At 33.5% G+C, this 19,430-nt stretch overlaps 1 protein-coding gene across 1 annotated transcript in view; it reads right to left on the bottom strand.

The window, feature by feature from the left end:
• Positions 1-19,430, bottom strand: part of LOC139491021 (TPR and ankyrin repeat-containing protein 1-like) — a 67,022-nt gene that overhangs the window by 12,974 nt on the left and 34,618 nt on the right. Inside the window, exons 16-25 of the mRNA XM_071278273.1 lie at positions 13,901-14,269; positions 13,360-13,620; positions 11,671-11,826; positions 8,317-8,927; positions 7,037-7,174; positions 5,728-6,634; positions 3,900-5,002; positions 2,087-2,500; positions 1,289-1,382; positions 97-315 (exon numbers count right to left, since the gene is read on the bottom strand). Of these exons, the coding sequence (XP_071134374.1) occupies positions 97-315; positions 1,289-1,382; positions 2,087-2,500; positions 3,900-5,002; positions 5,728-6,634; positions 7,037-7,174; positions 8,317-8,927; positions 11,671-11,826; positions 13,360-13,620; positions 13,901-14,269 (4,272 nt within the window). The remainder of the gene's footprint in view (positions 1-96; positions 316-1,288; positions 1,383-2,086; positions 2,501-3,899; positions 5,003-5,727; positions 6,635-7,036; positions 7,175-8,316; positions 8,928-11,670; positions 11,827-13,359; positions 13,621-13,900; positions 14,270-19,430) is intronic.

Raw genomic sequence — 19,430 nt, 5'->3', positions numbered from 1 at the left:
CACACATACAATGCCATTTTGTTGTAAGTGAAGCATAAACTACAATCCTTGAATACTTACTTTTAATTTAAATGAAACAAAGATATTGAAACTTACAATTTTGTACATCATCACTACTGATGGCCTTGACAAGATGACGAGCTTTGAAATACTCAAACATCGGTGCTCTTTTATCCATATCTTCGTCAAAGATCCATACATTCACCCTAGCCCTTGTTACTGCTGTGTAAAGATGCTTAAGTTCAGAGTTCAACACTTTATGTTGGTTAGGGTCAAAAGTCAATGCTCTTGGTCTGTCCTTTTGTTGTAAAATTTCTACAAGAATATTTCTATATGAAAAATACATGCAACAGTTTTTGTGAATACTTAAAAGTATACCGATTCCATACACAACCTTTGGGGAATGAGTTTTAATGAGTGAACACTTTTTTGCAGGCAAGAGAAATAATTGACCTAAACCCCAAATTTAATATGAACACTATGCAAAAGTTCAAAAGTATATCGACTATGATTGAGGGGGCAGGTCAAATAATGATGAGATAAACAAATGCTTTACAAGTGCATACCTTATATCCATGTTTCTAGTATTTAAAAATGTCAGAAAACATTTTCTGAAATGTAAATCTCAGTTTTAAAACTGCTCTCACAAACATGTTTAACACTGCCACATTTTTTTGTCTGAAGTCAGGAGTTACAAAACCTTTCAGAGTTTTGGTCCATAAAGCTCATCTGTTTAATTTTCTTTTGCCTTTTTGATATTTTTGAAACATGTTTGCATCATTAATAAGTCTTTTGAAGAAGTAGAAGAAACATATGTCAGGCATACAAAATTTGAATCCTGGTTTCTTAGTGATAAGGTCTATTTAGAACGTTAGTTAGTGTTTGAATTGTTTAATATTTTTCATGACACAGCTTTTAAATTAACTATACAGTATAGGTTTTTCTCATTGTCTACGCCCATACAGTGACATATTGCTTTTAACTTCATCATTTAAACTTGGATGTAAAGTTGTCTCACTGGCAATATTACCACATCTCCTTATTTCTTTATTAAATTATAAATCTGATTTCAAAAACAAAGCAAACCGCACAACCGCAAAATTTGTACTTCACTGTTTGATTTCATGTATAATATTGTCCTGAAGACGTTGGCGAAACATGTCGACCACAATAAATTAATCACCATGCGGTAATTGATGGGTGTTGTTGTCTTTAATTACGTTTATTTAAAAACAAAAGTTTAAACCCGAGAGAGAGCTTCAATCTATAGTTAACATTTACTACTCACCAGTACTTACTGTGACCAAACTCTCTGTTCCTGTTTTCACACTGTTACAAAGTCTCTCCAAGAAATCAGTAACAACTCTCCATTCTTTTGAAGCCTGCAATAAACACATTACAACTGCTACTTGAGTTGGGTCTCTGGTGGAGGGTTATCTTATAAATTACTGTTAAAAACTTTTACAATTATTTAAGTTTTATAAAAAATCTGGCAGGAATGTGTACATGTGAGTGCATCAACAAGATCAGACAGAGGGATTTACAGATGCCCTGTATTCCTATGTTACCAGCAACGTTTCAGACAAACAAAAGGAAAAGACGGTTATTCCTTGTCTAGCCTGCCAAATTTGTTATTTAAGGAATGACTGTAATATTTTTTCTGTCTATGAAGAAATAACATAAAAAATTTGGTGCACACTGAATAATGTGCGTAGCGGGTTATTTAACAGTGTGCACCACATTTTTTATGTTATTTCGAATAGACAGAAATAATATTACAGTCATTTCTTAAAATTTAATTCTAAATTCCATTTTAAACCGTAGAAATCCATGAAAAAACGTTGATGACGTCACGGTCACATGACTAAATTATGTCTATGGGCTGATAACAAAATAACGTCAGCCAATCAGAAGACATGTAAGATCCAAAATTAAATTATATCTGAATAAGATGCTGAGTATCAAAAGTCAAATAACATGCAACAAACTCTGCATGTGAGAAACAATGGATGAATGGTGGCCAATCAACCTATTTGCTTTAAATCTTTTGTCCAGTATTATAATAATAAAGAAATAACTGCCATACCTGTGAATCCTTGAAAAAGTTGTAGAGCAAAATATCATCAAACTCCAGACCTTTGGCTTCATATATTGTCAATATCAGACCACACTGAAGTTCTTCTGGGACATTCTCTCTTGCTGCATCATTTACAACCAAGATGGCCTGATGAGCTCCAAACTCGATGTGAGAGGTCTTACGTTTGTTTCCTCTGAGTAACAGCGCCAAGTCACTAAAGCTACAAGACTCTAACAAGACTGGTTGTGGTCCATGAAAGAGTCCTTGATCTTTGTTCAATCTGTCAAAGGATTCTGGGAAAAATTCAACCATTACATCAAGAATACTAGAAGCAAGGGAGAGAATTCCTGCATGTGAACGATAATTGTGAGTCAGCTGGTATACTTGCTTAGGAATTGCTACTCCAGATGTTTTACCCATGGCCTGAAAAATAAACCCATAAATTTAAACAAATATCATAAATATATATCTTTTTAAAGATTTTTCTTTCATAGTAATACTGAAACTTATACAGTGACTGTTCTTAATTTAGGTTATTCATGTTGGTCAGTGGGTTTAATTTTCTTGAACTCTTTTTATTTTGCTGAAAACTAGGTACAGAAACCCTAAACACATTTGTGTTTCATTTTGGTTTAATCACTAACAAGTATTGCGTTTATCCCATTTATAATTGTATAAAACAGAGTAATAAATGCTTCACTGAGCATCTGAGCGCAGCCTGATACGACCCCAGAGGTTCAATCTTGAACACTTGTGGCAAATTTGGACACAATATTAAAGCTTGATTTTGTCTGAATTTGGATTGTGATCAAATTTTTGACATAACATAGGTTTCTGACACAAAATAAATGTCAAATAATACAAATCCATTGTAGAATACTGTGTAATTAAAGATTCTTCTTGAAAATTTTAGAAAAAATTGAAATTTGAAAAATTTTGAGAAAAAAAATTTGAAATTTGAAAATCTTTTTATTTCAAAATTTTGAAAAAAAAATTTGAACCCCTTAAAAAATTTGGAACCCCCAAACTTTTTGAATCCCCCTTGAAGCAATAACCCAACACTCAAACCCAGCCTTTCCTTTGTAGTATGGAACCATGTAGTACGATTTCAGAGAGATCCATATTCTTAAAATCAAGTTATTGTCCAGAAACTACAAAAATGCTTGTTTTTGGCCCCTAATTCCCACATGAATTGAGCAATTACCCCCAAACTCAATCCTAGCCTTCCTTTAGTGATATGGAACCTTGTGGTACAATGTAAAAAGTAAAATCACAAAAATACTGAACTTAGAGGTAAATCAATTCGGAAAGTCCATAATCACATGGCAAAATCAAATAACAAAACGCATCAAAAACGAATTGACAAGAACTGTCATATTCCTGACTTGGTACAGGAGAGAGAGATCCATACACTTACACACAAGTTATTATCCAGAAACTACAAAAATGCTAGTTTTTGGTCCCTTTTTGGCCCTTAATACCTAAACTGTTGGCACCATAACCCCCAAAATGAATTCAAACCTTCTACCTGTGGTATTAAACATTGTGGTACAATTTCAGAGCAATTGAAATACTTATACACAAGTTAAAATCCTGAAAGAAGAAAAATGCTTGTTTTGGTCCCTTTTGGGCCTGTAATTCCAAAACGGTTGGGACCATCATCCCCAAAATCAATCCCTACCTTCCTTTTGTGGTATTGAACCTTCTTATTAAATTTCATAGAGATCCATTCACTTAAACTAAAGTTATTGTCCGGATCGACATCAAACCATTATACAATCCAAAAATTTTGTTTGCGGTCGTATAAAAAACTGTTACATACCTGTAATGAATGACTGGCATAGAAGAAGAGAGATTTGAGATCACTGAATCTGAAGGAAATTCCTCTCATGATGCCCTGAGCTGTATCTCCAGTCAGAAACATATCATTGGGATTCTGACACAATCTCAAAAGTAAACAAAGCTCAGCCTGCGTGAAATCTTGAGTTTCGTCAACAAATATCTGATGGATAACCCAGTTCATATCATGCTGTTTACACACACGCTGATACACGTTGCGAACAAGATCTGTCTCGTCAAACAAGAATTTTTGTTTTCTAGCATGTTCATAGCGTTTGAACAAAGTGTAGATATGTTCTCTTTCTCCTGAAAAGTTTGGTGCTCTTTTTCTTCCAAGGTAAAAGTATTCTTCTTTCTCTAGGTATCCTGTTGGTTTGGATAAAGCTTCATATGAACCTTTTATAAATGACATTATTTCTGTCCACACAAGAGAAGGATGATATTTCTTTCCAATACCTTTATTCATGTGCGGCCATATCGATTCAGCAAACAATTCATATGTCATTTCTCTTCGAGGAGGTATTCTCTTCCTGTTAAGACGATCTTGGTTTAGATTATCTTGATCATCTTCCAATATTTCTTCTTCTTCATCATCATCACTATCACTTTCTTCATCAGAATCTTCTTGAAGAAGTGGAAGAATACTAAGGGGTCCATCTCCATCTGTCCATCCCTGAATATCAACCTTCAAACTACCATCCTCTGTACGATCAAAGAAGTAAGGTTCATCTATTGATGCATCTAGCATCAGCAATAACTGCCGAGAAGTAACGAATAAAGGAAACTGGTAATCATTCAAATCTTGAAACCGATTGGGCAAATTTTGATTTTCTGCTTCTAAATGATTTTTAGCTAGATCACACGCATGCATAAGTTCCCTGAAGTTTTTCTGGACTTCATTACATAATACAGCATTTTTGGTGATGAAGACTTGATGTAAATGGTCATACTTCTGTCCATTTGCATCATCGATTTCTTCAGCCTCATTTTCAATATCTGTTGCTGCAGTAGCTCCCTCTTGACTTCCTCCAGATATTTGTCTGTCCAGAGGTACATTTTCTTCCTCCATCAACACATCATCAACTTCTGAAATTCATAAATGATGTAAAATAATTATTTCAGTTTTGGGTAAAATACTTCTACATGAATGAAAGTCTTGAAAAGAAATTCCAGTAAATACTTTCCTTCTTTTTCAAAAATTTTCAGGCTAAAAACTCCAATCAACTTTTTCTGTATCAATGAACATTCTGTTTAAATTTCATAAATAAAGGTCAACTATTAGATGTTATGGCTTGGAACTTACAGTGAAAATGATATGGAGGAAATTAAATGGAAAAGATGAAAAGAGAAATCACACAAAGACAGAAACCATGTATATAAAATTTGAAAAGGGTTTCCTCAAACCATGTGTCTCACCTGCAATTGCATTGTAAAGTGATATATTGACTGCTAAAAACCAAAGTTCATTTATCAGTTAAACAAAAATAAAAAAACGTCATTAAAATGGAAACTTATGTATCAACATGTTTTTTTAAGAAAAATTTATGTACTTCTATTTACATGATTTAGAGATTTGATGATTTAAAGACAAATTCACAAATGTCTTTTTGATTAATTTATGTGTTTTCTATACAAATGTTAATATATTTAGGAAGAATTCAATCAGTAATATTTCAGACATCAAAGAGATAAAGTGTTTATTGTTTTCATTTACAAGTATCAAGTATAATTCATAGAGCAAAAGTTGTATGCAAAATTAAATCAAACTCTGTGACATAGCCCATTTTCTTGTCCTTGACCTTAATCTATACCTTCTGGGTCCTCTTCCTCCTCTTCTTGGATCCTTTGCTCTTTGTAGATATCACCTCTGGGTAACAGTGGAGCATCAGCCTCCTTAGCTTTTGTCCAGTACCATAAAAACCTACTCCATAATCTATACAGGCAGCAGGTTGTCTTTCCTGTACCACTACGACCTAACAAAAGGATAGGTGCATTTGACTGGAGATTAATGATGGCATGTTCTAAGTCTGTCACACGGAATGGAAAGTCAACTTTGATTTCAATGTTCTGTAAAATATGGGATATAAGATTGGAAGAGAAAGAATAAAACTTAAGAATGTGATATTCTGTCTCGTTTGCACTAGCTGGTGGAAAGTACTGCTTGACTTCCTCCAAGACACTCTTTTCAATGTCTGTCTCAGCATAAATTCTAGGAACTCTTTTCTTTTTATTAGAATACTGTTCATGTTTGACACCCTTCAGCTTTTTCTGTATGATACAAGACTCACCTCTCGTGTGAGATTTTACAATTCTTTGAACAGAACTGTATATTTTGTCATGGTCAAAGACTATGTCCCATACTCTAATAATTTCTGAGTAAATTTTTCCACCTTTAACTGGACGATCTGACAATTGTTCCTCGTTGCATTCTAGAATTCTTTCTGCTGACTCACTCAATCTTGGAGAAAATGCTATAGCTAGTTCCCATATAATTCTACCTCCTTTGGTGATCTTGGCTTCATATAGCCGTAGTGTTTCAGGAACGTGATGGAGCTTCTTGCACAAAATTTGAGTCCATTCTCCAGCTGCCAAATGCTGAATCTTACAAACAATCCTTTGTTTTAATTCTGGGAGAACATGTTTGTCCCTCAAGGCTTTCCATACATCAGCAGTACATTCCACTTCCCATTCTAAATTTTCAAACACTTGTGGATCAAACTGTAAAATAGATTTCATTTAATATGTTTGTTTGATTGATTGATTGATGAAGCTTTATTTTTATAGATGTATACATAAGACAAAGTGCAAATATAAGCTCTAGAGAGCTTTTAAAAATAGTTATCCTGTTCAATCTTAATAATGATTTACTTTAGTCAATTGGGTATAAGATTGTCCATTTCTATACATTTTTACTGCATTTCAGGTTTCAAGCAATTTCAGTAAATGGACTAGCCCATACATGTGCATTCATCAAAATATTACCTGTCTCTCTCTAAAGTAGGAGCAAACATGTGTCCATCAAAATATAACTTGTGTCTCGAAGTAAGAACATACATGTGTTCATCAAAATATTACCTGTGTCTTAAGTAGGAACAAACAATGAAAAATAATTGGTTTTACCTGGAACTGTTCTTCTATACTCTCCTCTTCATCATCATCTAAGTCCTGTTCTATTTCCTGTCGCAATGGTTCTGGTTCCTGGTTTACTTTTGGTTCTACAGTAACTTGTCCTTGATCTGTGCCCTGTAGTGTGAGTATCTTGGGGAAAAAAGGGATATAAAACTGAAGCTTGCAAATCTAATTTGTTCAAAAAATTATACAGGCAAACAACAGCAAAAGAAAAGTAGTAGATTATGTCTTAAAATTTTTCGGATGTTTTCGGATGTTTTAAGAATATGGTAACTAATATACTTTATTTATTGCCAACATGCATTATATCTAAATTGTACAGCAAAATATCTGTTGGTGATATCTGTAACCAAATAACAAACATGACAATAAGGGTCCTGCTGAATGGAACCTGTATAAATTAAACTAAATGTTATAAAGATCATGTATGGCTCATCTGGACCTTTGTCCTTTGTCCTGTGTCCCAGAAATTTTGTAGTACAAAAACTGGTACAAATACAGCTGATATTTAAAGACACTAAACAGTTATTGTCTTTATCCTGCAATTAGTTCTATATATTGTTTGTGTTTTAAAAGACACAAAAACTAACATATTTAGCATTTATTTTCTATTTGTAATCCCTTGAGGCCCGCTTAGTTATATCAAAATCACACATTACGCTGAAGACGGGTTCGTAAAAAAGAATCTCGAATGGTCAACCTTAATACATTGCTCAAGGTGAATATTTATCTATTTTAACATAACAACTAATTTCAACAGTAAAAACAAATTGCAAAACATTCTCAAATTTGAAACAGAAGTGTACGAGTTGTCCTACGCTTCAGACTTGACATTCACTAAACATGCATGCTGAAATTGACATGGTTGATTTTGTAACACAATCATACACGTTCAAGTTTAAAATCGACAATTGTCGTCGTCATTGGAATGCAACTGGAATACACATTCTGAGGTCACACAGGTTCAAACAATACTCAGTCTGGCAGTGGGCAGAGCTTTAAAGCAATATCTGTATAGTATATAGCGATATCTGTAGGGTTTATCTTTATAGTTGGACACCCAATTGCAGGATAAAAGAAAGTAAGGGTTCTACAGAGATCCCCTGTCCTTAAAATTTCATTTAACACGAATTTAATCTGAATATTTTTTTTTTGACAAAGCTATGTGTAGGATCTATTTTTGTTTAGAATATGTACGGTAATACTTTCTTGTATGCTCTTTGTGCCTCTGCCCAATAAAGGGTTATACCTCATACAACTGCTTGATTTACCTGAGATTCTGCTTTATCTTTTTTGGACTTTTTACTGGTTTTCTCTAAATTATCAGCTCTACTGGAGTATTTACTGTAAGCCACATCATCCAGTTCATAAATCAGCTGCTCGATTTTCCTTCTCAAAGCCTCTTTTCTTAACGGTGCTCTGATGACAGGTTTTTCTACAATAGTATGCACTTCCTCTGCTCTTTCAAATTGCAGAAGATCTTCTGCTTCAGCCTCTATAATTCCTCCATTTTGTTCTAATGGTTGGTTTTCTACCTTGGTTTTGGCAGACTTTTTTTGCTGTCCAGTTGCTTTCGGTTTTTTGGATGAAATTTTGGTTTGTCCACCAACAGATGCCAATCTAAAGAACTGAAGCCTACGGTCATTCTTAGCATTCAAATAATGAATTGGGAGTTTGCCTTCATTGTTCTTGACATTTGATGAGATTTTCTTGTCACAGAGAAGTTCTGTTGCCTTTTGTACAGTAGAATTGTACTTCATTTTAGCAACCAGATGGTACAGACTGTCTCCATTTTTATCCTGCTCATTGGGATCTAACATGTGGTATTTTTCTGGATCTTTTTCAAACATTTCCAAAAACAGGTTGAAAATTGAGAAATTCCCTGTAAATAAAACAAAATAAATGTATTATGTTGATGAATAGCAAGGCATATATAAATATACAAATTACTTCAGCCTTTCATGATTATGTTTGGCTTAGCACAAATTGTGACATAAAAGGTGTTTCTGAATGATGAGTGCATGCCACAAGTTTGTCAATTATTTGCCAGTCATCTGTGATTTTATCCACTCTATAAAGGTTCTCCTTATTTATTAACTAAAACAGTCATTATTTTAATTATATGTGTAAGACTCAGATCGACGTCCAGCCTCTAATCGACGTCCATTCCTCAAATCGACGTCCGTTCCTTAAATCGACGTCCAAATCTGACGTCACATTCTCAAATCGAAGTCCAATATTTTTATACTCTAATCAGACGTAATGTATTGCCAAAACGTCATCCGATTGATTGTAGTCGTCTTTAATTCATGTTCAATATCAATAAATAATAAATTACTGGACTTGATTTACACTTATACGTATACATGTTTTGTAGGGTTCTTATGACAACTAAGTTTTCAAACATTTATACATACTTTCCATATACATTTCTTCAAACTGTTACCTGAGGACATACATGCTCCCTTGATGAAGGCGTAACCTTGAACCATAATGGTTTACTTTTATAAATTGTTATTTGGATGGGGAGTTGTCTCATTGTCACTGATACCTCATCTTCCTATATCTACATTAATGTTTATCTTGATAAAAAGATAATACAATTGATCCACATTATAGTGTGTGATTCCTATTCATAATAATAAATTACATGCATGTGAATGTATGGCAATTAGTAAGCAACCCAACGACAAAGAAAACCAAACTTCTAGAATCTTCATTCAGTCTTCAACAATAGACAAGAAATTGTTAAGATGCACAGCCAATTGTTTTGAGAATATTATAATTCGGACTCTGTAAGGTTTTTTTTCAAACAGATTTCTTGAAATTTACACGGGGAATGAAACGTAAACGCAAGGAATTGGCATTATGTTTTGCTGTTACACCACTGTGTTAGATTAAATGCGGTGCTCACTCACATGTTTAACCCCGACATATTCTGTATGGGCCTGCAGTGCATTGGTTTTTCGATGGTTTATGTCTGTCATATTTGTTTTTCAGATTTTTTTTATATATAGAAGACCATTAATTTTCTAATTTGAATTGTTTAACATTATTTATGTTATGGCCTTTAATAGCCTTTGTTGTATGGGTTTTTATCATTGTTAAAAGCCATATGGTTAATAATTGCTCACTTTCATTTTATTTGAAATCTTGAGTATAGTTTCAAAATTCTCTCTACAAATCATACCAATCTCTAAAATTTATATAAAAATTGATATCACAACCTTTTTACATCATTAGTCTAGTATGTATTAATTTGGAAGAAAAAAAACAACACACATTTCTTTTTAAATAGATTTTATTTGTCTCACATAATTAATATGTTTAAAGGTTTAAATGTTTCAGCTGCCGTCGGTTCACTTCTGTTTTAAAGTTTGTGTCCAAAACGGACATTGATTAGAGAAGCTTAAGATCGGACGTCGATTAGAGAATGCCAAAAAAAAAAGGACATCGATTAGATAAACATAAAATTGGCCGTCGATTTGGAATGTTATTTCATTGTGACGTCAGATTTGGACATCGATTTGAGGAATGGATGTCGATTAGAGACCGGACGTTGATCTGAGTCTTACATATGTATGAAAAGAAATGAATTTGAACCCAACCCACCAACATAAAAATAAACATAAACAAAATAATAATGCTAACTTATGACACCCCCACCATAAGTTTCAGGTAAACAGGAAGTTAAAGCCACATCCCATAAGATATAGCATGCTCACATGAAGCTTGATACCACATTTTAGAAAGCTTTGATTTGTACTTCTTAGAAATTGTCTTAGGAGTACAAAGATATAGCAGTTTCTCTAATTCTTCGTCAATTTATCCCTTTCTGCACCCATTGTATAAAAAAAATTTAATCAACGCGTGGTTCCTTTGATCTCAGCACTTCATTGGTTAAAATCCGATTATGACGTCGAATTTTCTTGCTCTCCTCTGAAATTCCTATTGTGACGGCATGAAAAAAGGCGACAATGCCTGATGACATCACATAGAAAGAATACATCTTTTTGCAGATCATTCGAAAAGAAAGAATAAGTTTGCCTGCATAATGTTAGAAAATCATTAGAGAAATGGATTCCACCACCAAATCTCGTGTAATACGATATTCATCCACTCTCGACAGTTAAATTTTACATATCTAAAACGCTTGGGCAAGCCTCGCGTTTTAAATTTGAAAATTTAACTGTCTCAAGTGGATAAATATTGTATTACACTCGATGCAGTGGTAGAATCAATATATAACCCTTCCTTGCAACAGGAGTATAATTAAGTTATACAACAGTTCTAGATCTTCACCTGTAGCCATATACATGTAAATCTATAAGTTCGTTGCTTTGGATGAAGCTGTATAAATTGGAGTGTCTCCCTACCTTTCTCCCTTTTTATTACTATAGATAATGCTGCATGGATGGGAGTGTCTTCCTGATTGACAGACATCTATCCTCTTACTTAACTCTATCCCTTTCTATTGCAATAGATAATGCAGCATGGATGGGTGTGTCTCCCTGGTTGACAGACATCTCATCACCATCCCTACCCTTATTCCTTTATATTGCTGTAAATAAGCAACATGTATGGGTGTGTCACCCTGTTTTGCAGACGTCTATCACCTTACTTACCTCTATCCCTTTCTATTGCTATAGATAATGCAGCATGAATGGGTGTGTCTCCCTGATTGACAGACAAATGTGATGGACAGGCTCCATGGCTAAATAAAGTCTCAAGTACTTTAAATTGTTCCTCTTGTACAGCTGCTTGTATACATCTCTTGCCCTCTAAATAATGAAATTTAGAAAAATTATAACCATTTAACATATCTTTTTTCGTGTATTTTGCATATTAATTATAACATGCCATTCCAAATAAATATCATATAAGTTTTTTTTAAATAATGCAAGATAAAATTTATTGAAAATGTTTTATATTTGACATCTTGTAGTATTATATATTGTTTTATGTACAACTGGATCATATCTATGAAAATATCTATGAAAAAATCTTAAAACAGTTTGGCATTTAAATGCAAAGAGTTTCACAGAACCTTTGAAAAATAAACAAATAGACAAAATTCAAGCAAAGCGATTGTGAATACTGAGTGGATAAAGAATTGTACATTTTTTAAAAGTTGAAGGTGTGGTAAGGGCCTTATTTTGTCTCCATGATTAGAGTCAATATTTCAAGACAGAAAGTTTTCAAATCGACGAATAAACTTGCAAGAATGTAATATATATGACAACCATCACACATTAAGATATTAAAATAATTAGAGAGCATTTTTGGTTTTTCTTTTCACTGGAAAAAGTGTTTTGGGCAACACTTGCTTTCTGTAAGTTAGAGGAACCAAAAAGTTTTTACAATAATACTAGTTTGGCTAAAATTCTGACACATCTTGCTTATGATGCTCTTTAAAGAGGGTCACATTCAAATTTGGACATCAAGTCTTTGCTGAAAGTCTCATTGTATGACATCTTTTTTTCTGATTCTTACGAAGTTTTATTAGGAATGATATCACACAATGTTTTGTTTTAGGTGAATTTACTGGGCCAAATTAACCCCTAAATGTACCTAGTCCTTCAATCTATTTTCATTGTTCAATAGATTCACATGACTAGTACATGGATATTTCAATATATGAAAGAACAATGTCCTTTGAACATCTAAGGACTGCCATTTGATGGATATTTTCCTTTTGATTTTTTTATTAAAAGGGATAAGACACAGATGATGCCACTGCTTACATATCATATAAAGATATAAAGAAACATAACTGAAGAACAATGAAAGTGATGCTACCCAAATTTATACTTGATCTGAGTTTTGTGGTGACAAGCATTGTGTATATGTTTTTAGAACATTTGATTGAGGTAAACTTGAGTTTGAGAATGGAAAAGAATTTTTCAATTTAAATGGACATAATTCTAGATCTAGAACCGTAAAAGTGATGCCAACAAAATTCAAACTTGATCTGTTTTTTTGTGTGTGGAAATAAGCATTGTTTATAAAATTCATAACATTTGGTTGAGGAAAACAAAAGTTACAGGATGGAAACAAACTTTGGGGCGTACAGACATACGGAGGGACAGACTAGTGTAAAACTTAATGCCCCCTCCTCTGCAACAGGGGCATACAAATAAGATTATGTCTACAAATGGTTAAAATTAGTGTGACTGTCTACATAATTCTACATTTATCACACAATCACTTACAATGACACATAACAATATTTTTGCAGGGCAATAAAATGTATTAGGGTGTACCATCAAATCACTGAAACAGTACATATTGCTTTTCCTCATACAATTACCTACCATTTTCAATTACAGCACCACTTTTAAGCATAGATTCAATAATCTTTGTCAGGAGCTGGTGAGATCCTTTGAGTGAGGAATGAATGATAACTCTTGGTAGTTTGATTCCCTTTGCATAATCCAGGAGGTCAGTTTGACCATGATGTTTCCTATGTTCATCAACTATAACATCCAATTGTCTCCAGTTCTCTCCCTTGACTAGTTCTGTCACAATTCTCTGGTAGTACTTGTAAGGTATCCTAGCTAATTTTTCTGGTATCTCTGTAAATAGCAAAAGAACAGTGTCAATGTCCCATATGCTGCACATGAAAGAAATAATGCCTACATTCCTATGAAGTAAAGTGTCGTTTTTATCATTCTAATTTGATAAGGACATCCTGCATATCCACCTCCATGCAACCTACCTTAATTAAGCTAGTGTTGGTTCATAAGTTTTTTATAAATATAATTACAGTACTAACACTATTGTACAATTTTCTAAATAAATACCGTAGAGAAATATTGAATTGTGGATCAACCAATCAACCAATTAACAAATTACCTGGATTAAGAGTTTGAGCAATAGAATCTGTAATCATGGATAGCATCTCATCAACAATCTTCTGATGTCTCTCTTTATTATGATTGTTCTCTTTGATCACGCCCGCCATTTTTATGTAAGCATACCAAGTCTTGCTTTTGATTTTTATTCCCCATTCTTCAAAAATCTGGTCACATTTAAGACATTTGTCATAGGACGGCCTTGAGGGTTGTTTAGGCATATAAGACTGTTTCCATGAATCATCTTCCTGTCGTCTGTTGGGCTGTGGTTGTCTCCCTTGAGGCATAGCTGAAGTAGGTTTGCTCTGACTTTGTTTTCTAGCTTCTTGTTGCTGCTGCAGTTTTGTCTGCTTAATAATCCTTTCTACATCTGCGGAGGAATATAGAATAAAACTTATGAGTAAAATCACAATATATCTACCAAATAAAAAGATTAGGACTAGACCTCTTCATATAGCTTCAAGAGAGGAAGTTTAATACATAAATCTCAAAACAATTTGTTTTCCCCGTAAGTACTGCCCTATTTTATATTAAATTATCGTTTTATTTTAAACACCCAAGCTGCTTATGCTCTGTTTGATTTATATGTTTTTATCCTGTAATCAACCTTTCTACTGTAGTATTACAAGTGTACAGATAACACGAAGCAATATGTACCGATTATCAGGTTATCTGCATGTTGATATCGTAAAATATCAGCTGCGAGACATAATATGAAGCTTTTTGTCGAGTGAGCGTAGCGAACGAGATCAAAAAGCCTTCATATAATGTCAAGCAGCTGATATTTTACAATATCAACATGCAGATAATCTGATAATCGATTTGTCGGGCTATATTTGCGTGTTTCAGAAGTGTTTTCTTTGTTTCACCAGCACACAAAAGATGACTTGATAAGTTCGGGTCAAAGTTATTAACGTCGGTTCAAACATTATGACGTCGCTGATATGTCCGGGTCAAAGTTATTAAGGCCAGGTCAACGTATTTGACGTCACAAAGACATGATACAGAATAATATTAAGAGCTGAACAGAGTGATATAGACAGTGGGACGACCGATAAATATAAATACTATAAACCAACTTATTTTTGTGGATATTTTATTTCGTGTTTTACCCTTTCTGGTCTTTAATTTCGCGATTTTCTAATTAACTTGATTAAGTTTTATAAGAAAAGATACAAATTTAAAATATTTTTATTTAGGCCACACCAATTTAATTTCTTGTTCTACAGATTTTTGGACTCCAAAATTTGAGGCGAGCGAGCGATTTGAAAATTTTAATAAAAAAAAAATATTTAATTTGCAAATTTTTGAGGCTAAGCTTGAAAAGTAAAGGCGAGCGATTATAATTTTTTTTTGTAAACATAAAATAGTAGGTTTTGACAATATTAAAACTTGATTTGTCACTTGTACTTTGACATTTCTTTAATTTCTGAAGTATTTTTTCCCTGTTCACCAAGAAATAATTAAATCTGGTCTATGTATGTGTGACTGACAATGAGACAATTCTCCATCCAAGTCATAATCAGTTTGGGGGCAACCCCTTAATGTTATAAATATCACTTTTACATGTTTTATGAGGGATCAATATAAGTTATAATATATTTGTTTGTACAAAAAGGCTCATATTTTCTCAAAGAACTATATATCTATCTGGTATTTTAAAAATGGTCAAAACATGTCCAAGAATTTTGTAATATTCCTAGACTTTAACCATGTTAACACATTTACTTTAACAGTTTAATATTATTCAAAATAGGTGGACCCCTCTTTTAGAAAAAGTTGTTTAAAATATGATGTAACTCTCCTCTTTTTGAGTACAGAATTCTAAGTTTTCAAAGGTTTTGTATAGAAGAACTATACAAATACTTGGTATTTCTATTTTCTTTTCTACATCAGTAAAATGACCCCTTGTCTGAGGGAGGGTTGTTCTCAACCTGATAATAACAAACACAGGTCAAAGTACGGCCTTTTACACAGGGTTTTGATACAGACCAAACAGCAAGCTATAAAGGACCCCAAAATGATTAACGTACGCAATTCGAACAGGAAAATCAACGATCGGATTTATGTATCCAAACGGGAAAATACAAATGAACAACATCAACAAATGATTACTGCTGAACGACAGGCCCCTGAATCAATCAGGACAGGTGCATAAACATGCAGCGGCTATGGATAGTTTTGTTTCGCCAGCATACAATATAATTGCAGTTGAAGGCAAATCCTTCAGAAGTCCTTTGTACTTTTTTCTAACAACAAACATTTTTTGATAGGGAATACAAGTAAGGGGGAAAGAAACCAATTTTTTGTTCTTCACAGGTATTTCCGCTGTTACAAATTTATATCGGATCATTCCCACTTTAGATAAATAGGTTTCATGCTGAAACAAAAATTCTCACAGATATTTACACAGTGTGGTGGGGTGCTTTTATGTTTAAAATCGTTATATACAGGTTAGACTGTGATTTTAAAAACAAATGTTGATATCTTTTTATAATATTTACACAAAAAAAAACGGTGCGGGAAATAGACATGATTACAATTCCGGATGCGGGAAGCAGGAATATAAAAACTAGAGGCTCTAAAGAGCCTGTGTCGCTCACCTTGGTCTATGTGAATATTAAACAATGGACACAGATGGATTCATGACAAAATTGTGTTTTGGTGATGGTGATGTGTTTGTAGATCTTACTTTACTAAACATTCTTGCTGCTTACAACTATCTCTATCTATAACAGTACTTTCTGTGGAAAATGTTATTGAATTATCTTCAAATTTTAAGAAAATTGTTAAAAATTGACAATGAAGGGCAATAACTCCTTAGGGGGTCAATTGACTATTTTGGTCATACTGACTAATTTTTAGTTCTTACTTTGCTGTACATTATTGCTGTTTACAGTTTATCTCTATCTATAATAATATTCAAGATAATAACAAAAAAACAGCAAAATTTCCTCAAAATTACCAATTCAGGGGCAGCAACCTAACAACCGATTATCCGATTCATCTGAAAATTCCAGGCCAGATAGATCTTGACCTGATCAACAATTTTACTACCTATCAGATTTGCTCTTAATGCTTTGGTTTTTGAGTTATAAACCAAAAACTGCATTTTACCCCCATGTTCTATTTTTAGCCATGGCGGCCATCTTGGTTTGTTGGACGAGTTACCGGACACATTTTTTTAACTAGATACCCCAATGATGATTATGGCTACATTTGGTTACATTTTGCCCAGTAGTTTCAGAGAAGATTTTTCTAAAAGATTACTAAGATTTACGAAAAATGGTTAAAAATTGATTATAAAGGGCAATAACACCTAAAGTGGTCAACTGACCATTTTGGTCATGTTGACTTATTTGTAGATCTTACTTTGCTGAACATTATTGCTGTGTACAGTTTATCTCTATCTATAATAATATTCAAGATTATAACCAACTAGAGGCTCTCAAGAGCCTGTGTCGCTCACCTTGGTCTATGTGCATATTAAACAAATTATGGACACAGATAAATTCATGACATAATTGTGTTTTGGTGATGGTGATGTGTTTGTAGATCTCACTTTACTGAACATTCTTGTTGCTACAATTATCTCTATCTATAATGAACTTGGCCCAGTAATTACAGTGGAAAATATTTTCTAAAAATTTACAAAAATTTATGAAAAATGCTAAAAATTAACTATAAAGGGCAATAACTCCTTAAGGGGTCAATTGACTATTTTGGTCATGAAAAACTTATTTGTAGATCTTGTTTTGCTGAACATTATTGCTGTTTACAGTTTATCTCGATCTATAACCAAAGCACTGTAAGCGCTGTAAGCAGTTAACCAAAAACCAAGCCAAACATAATTATAATAACTGTTGCAATGTTGCTTCAATTTTTTTTTAAAGATTTTTAAAAAGAACAAACATCAAACATTCATATATTGTACATTTATGTTCATTTAATGAATTAATCATTAAGGCAAATAATTCATATTTTGTCAAAGTTTTTAAAAGCAGCGCATATATCAAGTATATTTTTTTCATGGTCATGAGTCTGCAGTGATACAAGTTTGCAATGATTGCAGTTCTTCTAGTTGATAGTTAACGTTGGTATTAGTTGACTGTTAGTAGTTCAAGTTGACTTTAGTACGAGCTTGTAAAAGTATGAATGGACTTGCTTCCCTGGAAAGAAAACTGAGTTTGTGTTCAACAGTACAAAAGTTATGAGACACAAATCAGACAAATGTTTACTACAACAGGGATCAAAGGTGAGGTCTGTCTAACCTGTCCATAGTAAATGTAAATGTCCCCCACCTTCACCCCAAGTCTATGATTTCTGAGTTTGGAATAAAATGACAGGTAATTATAAAAACAGTTGGTCAAACATTCTTGGGCTTGAAAGATATGTTTTCTTTAAAATGAGCCATATGAAAATGAAAATTTTTATAGGACCAGAAATAATTCAAATTATAATTAAGGTAAATTCTTTAAACCTACTAATTATTTTCCATCAATAAAAATTTTTAATTATAAAAAAAAAGATTGTAACATAATGCTGTTACGAAGTCTTCCAAACAAAGCTCCCATAATTATTCATTCCCATGGTCGCCTGAAATTGGACAAGGTCTAGTACACATTGGTTAGGTCTAGCAAAGTGACATGCATATGTGACGCCCATGAGATTGACATTGTATGTCATTCAATCTTTTTGAAATGACAAACAAGAATGAATATGGTTTAGTTTAGGAGTTGGTATTTCAATCTTATACAAGTTCTCAAAACACACACAAGAGGGGGTGGGGTGACCCTAGGGACTACCTTTATATTTCATTTAATGTGTTATCTTGTCCCATACATGAATATATATGGTTTGGGGTGGGGATCTCAACCGTTATCAAGTTTTCAAACAGGTGGGGGTGGGGTGATCCTAGTGACTTCCCCTATATTTCATTTGATTTGTTATATTGTCCAATACATGAATATATATGGTTGAGGGGTGGGGATCTCATCTGTTTCTAAGTTATCAAACATGACTGGGTAGGGTGACCCTAAGGACTCTCCCTATATTTCATTTGATTAGTTCTCATACATGAATATATATGGTTTAATTTAAAGGTGGGGATCTCGACTGTTTCCAATTTCTCAATCAGGAGGGGTGGGCTGACTGCAGGGACTCCCCCTATATTTCGTTGAATTTAGAGGTGGGGATCCCAAATGTTTCAAAGTTCTTAAACATGAGGGGTAGGGTGACCACAGGGGGGACTTCCCTATATTTCATTTGATTTGTTATATAGTCCCATACATGAGTATATATGGTTAAGGGGTGAGGATGTCAAATTTTTCCAAGTTCTCAAACAGGAGGGTGTACAGTGACCATAGGGACCCCCTAATAATTCATTTGATTTGTAATATTGTCCCATACATAAAAATATATTGTTTGAGATTGTGGATCTCAACCGTTATAAATTCACAAACAGAAAGGGGTAGAGTGGCCCAACGAACTCCTACTATATTTCATATGATTTGTTATATTGTCCCATACAT

This window comes from Mytilus edulis, chromosome 1 (assembly GCF_963676685.1).
Source record: "Mytilus edulis chromosome 1, xbMytEdul2.2, whole genome shotgun sequence".
Classification (NCBI taxonomy): Eukaryota; Metazoa; Mollusca; class Bivalvia; order Mytilida; family Mytilidae; genus Mytilus; species Mytilus edulis.
Note: the sequence above shows the minus strand (reverse complement) of the source record. Positions and strands in the feature narration are given on the sequence as shown.